Source organism: Oculina patagonica, unplaced genomic scaffold, assembly GCF_052425735.1.
Source record: "Oculina patagonica isolate OP01 unplaced genomic scaffold, crgOcupat unplaced579, whole genome shotgun sequence".
NCBI lineage: Eukaryota > Metazoa > Cnidaria > Anthozoa > Scleractinia > Oculinidae > Oculina > Oculina patagonica.
Window position 1 is genome coordinate 1 of NW_027558447.1, and position 4925 is coordinate 4925.

A 4925-nucleotide genomic window follows, 5' to 3' on the forward strand; every position below is an offset into this window, starting at 1 on the left:
TGTATAGTCATTCGTTATTTAGTCCGTAAAAGGTCGCCAGGATCATGTCACTACAACAAACCATTGATTTTAGACTGGATTTAAATCGTCCACTTGTAGGAGCTATGTCACGGGGATTTTGCAGAATTTTGGTCTAAACTGTTTTGAAATTAATGGTAGGCAACTTACCCATGAAAAACGACTTCTTTGAACATCTAAAGGAAGATATAACTTTAATTTTCATATACGGGTATAAATATCGATTTTAGGTTTCCTACGACACAAATATAAAATTTGGCTGTTCAAAAATCTGTTAAAATCCGTGACAAAGCCCTTATAATTTATATGTTACCTATTTAGGTTAAGAATGGCTGTTAACCACCGTTGAAGAATTGTTTAGCTCTCATTAAAAGAAAAGCCCTGTCACGTGCTATCTATTTTACACGTCTTAAAGTTATTCAGCTCTAATTTAAACTTAGAAAAGCTTCGTCAGCTGTCTTGTGTTATATAGCAGGTCTGAAATTTACTCAGCTCTTATGAAAAGGAAAGCATCGTCAGGTGTTTACAGTGCGACGCGCCTTACCGTGGCCACCCAGCAAACTTTTTTACAAATGTGCTCCCGTAATACTATTATTTGTTTGACGAACACGCCTCCTTGCAAAGTTGAATACAATCAAATAGATACTTGCTACATCGTATTTATCAACAAAACGCAGTGAAAACGTAAAATATTACAAGCTGACACTTGTAAAAAAGTTTTTTGGGTGGCAACGGTAAGACGAGTCGCACTGTAAAACTAAAATTAATATCTCAATAAAATCTATTTCTCTTCAGACAACATTTTTTCGCATATGAGGCGTTAGTTTTTGTGCGATGTCATTTCGTCCAATTTCTTTCAGAGTCTTTACAAAATGGCGAAGTGGAAGACGAGGATATGTAGTCTGCAGATGGCTCATTAAAAGCTTGGATGGGCTTCTACCTTCGCTCGGAGACTCGTTTCGCAAACAGTTCCGTGCTTCGGTTGGAATTCTCTTGTATTTGGAGGCCAAGCGTTCATAGTCCCTCCTAAATCCCACTCTTCTGTTATCGAGTCGTGTGCAAACCCAGTCAAACAATTCCATGTTGTTGTCCTCCAATTCTTCAAGAGTAACATCATCTGAAATGGAGGGAGGAAACTTCAGATCGACAATTTTAGAGCTAGTTTAACTGAATTTCAGTTACAGCTGCAGTTACAATTGAACTGAATGCATTCAAGTTAAGGTCTATAGTCGTTTCAATAAGCTGTTTTCGTATAGAAAAATTTTTTGACCAAACAAAAACAACCATGTGTAAATCCCTTTACGGAAATGAAAGTTACGCGTGGCAACATCCCGTGGAATAAGAAAACAAATGATGGGCTTAGCGCAAAAATTAAAGTTTTTAGTTTATAAATATCCTGTAATAGACTCTACTCTTGTCTGAAAAATACGCAAAGCCGGCTATCTATAAAGAGCCATTGGGAGTCGCCTGTGCGAGTCGCTTCCGATATATTGCTTTAGTTCCGACTGGCTATGTTTAAATCAGTTCAAATAACGACTCACCTGGGTTGAGCTGCTCTTGTGATGCAGATGTAACCCGGTTGAGTTGTGGTAATGTCATGCTATCGATATCTTCATCCCTTTGAAACCTGAGGAAATGGCCACAGCGCTTAAAATATCGCATGGTGGCTAATAAAATAAAACCAAGCAGAAATGCTATTGCTAATACTGCGACCACTGCTGCCAGAATCACAACTGTTTCATTTCCATTATCTTCTTTTGCAGGTTCTGTTGCCTTAAAGGCGCTTTCGGCCGGGTCATTATCAGGCAAAGTAGGCTTAACCGAGTAACCATGAGACACTGAAGATGTAGGTTTTTCCACTTCTTCCACTGTCCGAGTTGTCATCTCGCTTTGTGACGGCAATGGCTTACTGGTTGTTTTTACCGAGGCAGAAGTCTTTAAAACGAGCGTCGTTGTTGGCACATTCGTAGTAGGAGCATTAGCACATGGCGTGGTGCGAACTGAACACTTCTTTTGATAATGCGCGCATTCCGCTGGACGCTCGTCATTACCATCGTGACAACACTGCGAACATTTGAAACATTCAAAAATGAATGGCACAGAGTAATAGCCTTGTTTGCACTTGTCGTCACACTGTCTGTTTGAGGAGAGCGTGCAGTTTTTTATGATTGCTTTTCCTGTAGAGCACACAGTACATGCCATGCACTGAGCTTTATCGTACTTGTCAGAGAACGTTTTACCAAGGTCGCATGGAACGCAGTGAATGTCTGTCCAGTTTTTAATTGAAGTCCCACAAGGGACTGAAGGCTGTGATCCCGCGGGACAATCGGGACAGTCAAAGCATTTCGGTCTTTTCCCCACTGTAGTATTCAAATGTATCTGATCTGGTTTACAGGGGAATTTCGCGCCAACGTGACAAACCTGATGAGGAAAAACATTTTTGTGGTTGTTTTGTTGCCAAGTCAATTGCATCATTTCGTCACAAAAATAATACTTAACTGATCTTAACTAGAACCAATCAATCGAAGTACGTTCTTGGTGAACAAAAACAACTGAATGTTCTTCGACAAAGATAGAGCTAAGGGAAACAATCTCTTTTTAAGGTCGATATTCTATTCCAAATTTTGCGGAACTCTTCGCCATTTCTGAGGTCGACGAAAGGTGGTGCATCTTAAAACTATCACGCAGTGGCTTTTTATTTCTATAGAATCCGGCTTTTTGGAACCCTCGTTTTCTCGAACCTTCTGATAACTCGAACCAAAAGCCGTTTTCAATTTCCTTGGATTGGCTTCAGAAAAGTTGAACCCCCGATAACTCGAACCAAGACAACCAAGCGTCGTTGACTCTTGGATTTCCCCCCGTTCCTCCCCTTCCCACCGATTACACTGTTTAATTTTCATTTCTCTAGAGTTCGAGAAATTGGGTTACACTGCATTTTATTTCGTCTCGCTTCTGTGACGAGGTGTTTATTCTGTTATCCGTAGTTTGGCGAACAAGTTTTACCGAAATGTTATTTGTAGCGTCCTTATCAGCGATGATCTTGGTAGTCTGCTAGTTCATCCCGGTGTCACAGTGATATCTGTATCCCCGTGATATCTGTATCCCCGCTCACATATCACTAGTGATATGTGTATCCCGGGTGGGGGATACACAAAACACTGGTTCAGACGCTTTGTATCCGGGCCTCCAGGCCTCAAAACAGTCGAGGGAAATTAAAATGGCGGCTGGAGTGGAAGAAAAGAACCCTCCTCAATGTAACTGATCCATGCAGTATCAGAGCGGAATAAGGAGAGAAAGCAATGGAATAATAAGGTGACAGGTTTAGTTATTTGTTGAGAAGTCTTAACGTTTGAATTCACCTTTGCCTGAGTGAAAAATTATTGTCACGAAAAGGGATCGAATAAGTAAGCTAAAGTCTTAAAACCTAACCTAAACCTAAAGCATTAAAGAATAAAAGATAAAATATGTTTCATTGGGCAACGTCAGAATATCAGTCAATTGAAAAGGAAGAAAAAATCGTCCGCGGTCGGCTAGCAACTAAAATGAAGTATAAATGTTTAAATAAAGTAAGCGTATTTTGCTACGCACATGCCTTTGTTTTTCGTGTAGTCATAACAAGTTGTCAGTAAAAACTAATCTCAAAGCTTATTAGCACAAAAAAGGAACTCAACGCTAAGCCATTAAGCTGTACATAGTGTTTATATTTTATTATTTTTTTCTACCAGTTTGTAATTGTAACATTGAAATTATTTTCTTTCCATTCAAACTCTAATCTAAATTATCTAGAATCTCAATTGTCACTTCATCTTGAAATGGGTGTGTGATTGGATCTAACGAATACATTTTAAACATAACCAAACTATTGGAATAACCACTTATTATGCCTTAATTAAGCTTACATTTTTTCCATTGGGTATGTCAGTGGTCCTTTGATTCAGTGCCAGATGAAATCACTTCTTATCTACTCAAAATATTTTTGACCACTTAATAATATGTAAAAGTATTATTGCTTTAATCATAAACCACCAAAAAGCATATATTATTATCTGGCAAAGTGGATTTATATACCTCCATGTGTTTTCGCTATATATAACTACATTGAAGTCGAAGAGATAAGGCCATAAAAATGCCATCTGGGCCTTTCAAAAATATATGTTTAATATCACGTCACACAATTATCCTCCATTTAAAAGCTGGTTCAACTTCGAAACTATTTCAAAAAATAATAAGTTGGTGATTTGCTTTTAACATAACTGAAGCTCCAGCTGGATAGCAAAGAAACCAATAATTAATGACAATTGATAATCTGTCATTATGACAGATAGTAACAAATAGATTAATATCTAGTCAATGACTAACATTAACATTATTATTTTTATAAATTGTAATTCTAATGATAGCTCATTTTTCGGGCAAGACTAACATCGATTGTTCTTGATCATTATCAATGTCATCAAAATCTCATCCAAGAAACTCTTGTATTGTAACATTAGTTATATTGTATGCAATTTGCATGATGCTCATTTCACTGCAGCTACCAGATTCCCTGACAGTTATTGTTATTAAAACCCCACTGTGGTTTGAAAATTTAATTAAGGAAGGAAAAACAAAATGATGACATTTTGCAGTTGTGCTATTGACAGACTGTTCTAGTGGGCAGGATGAAGTTCGTCATCTTTCTTTATTTGCAGGCCTTACAATTCCACTGAAATCTTGCAAACTTGAACACTTTGTCAGCAATTTTCTGGCATTTTTGGTGAAACCATTTCTTGCAGACTGTGCATTCAGCCATTTTGTCTTTGCTGGTGTTGCATGGGAGGCGGCAATCACAATACACCTGGAAAGTCATTGTTGTATCCAAATCCGTAGCCACCTTATCTTCGAAAGGGAATATGCCAATGTATCCA

General features: G+C 38.1%; 1 protein-coding gene across 1 annotated transcript; it reads right to left on the reverse strand.

The window, feature by feature from the left end:
* Positions 1-86: 86 nt before the first annotated feature.
* Positions 87-2493, reverse strand: LOC144640945 (uncharacterized). Its single transcript, XM_078500008.1, has 2 exons — positions 1560-2493; positions 87-1135 (listed from the first exon to the last, which is right to left on the reverse strand). The coding sequence occupies exons 1-2, from the start codon at positions 2491-2493 to the stop codon at positions 810-812; spliced, it is 1260 nt and encodes a 419-aa protein (XP_078356134.1). The 3' UTR covers positions 87-809.
* Between the last annotated feature and the right edge of the window lie 2432 nt (positions 2494-4925).

What these genes read in the sequence shown, in the direction of transcription:
- LOC144640945 (XM_078500008.1), bottom strand. Translation starts at nt 2,493, where the DNA reads ATGATGCAATTGACTTGGCAACAAAACAACCACAAAAATGTTTTTCCT. An exon ending in ACAAGAGCAGCTCAACCCAG is followed by an intron (nt 1,136 to 1,559) that starts GTGAGTCGTTAT and finishes CCTCCATTTCAG; the next exon opens with ATGATGTTACTCTTGAAGAA.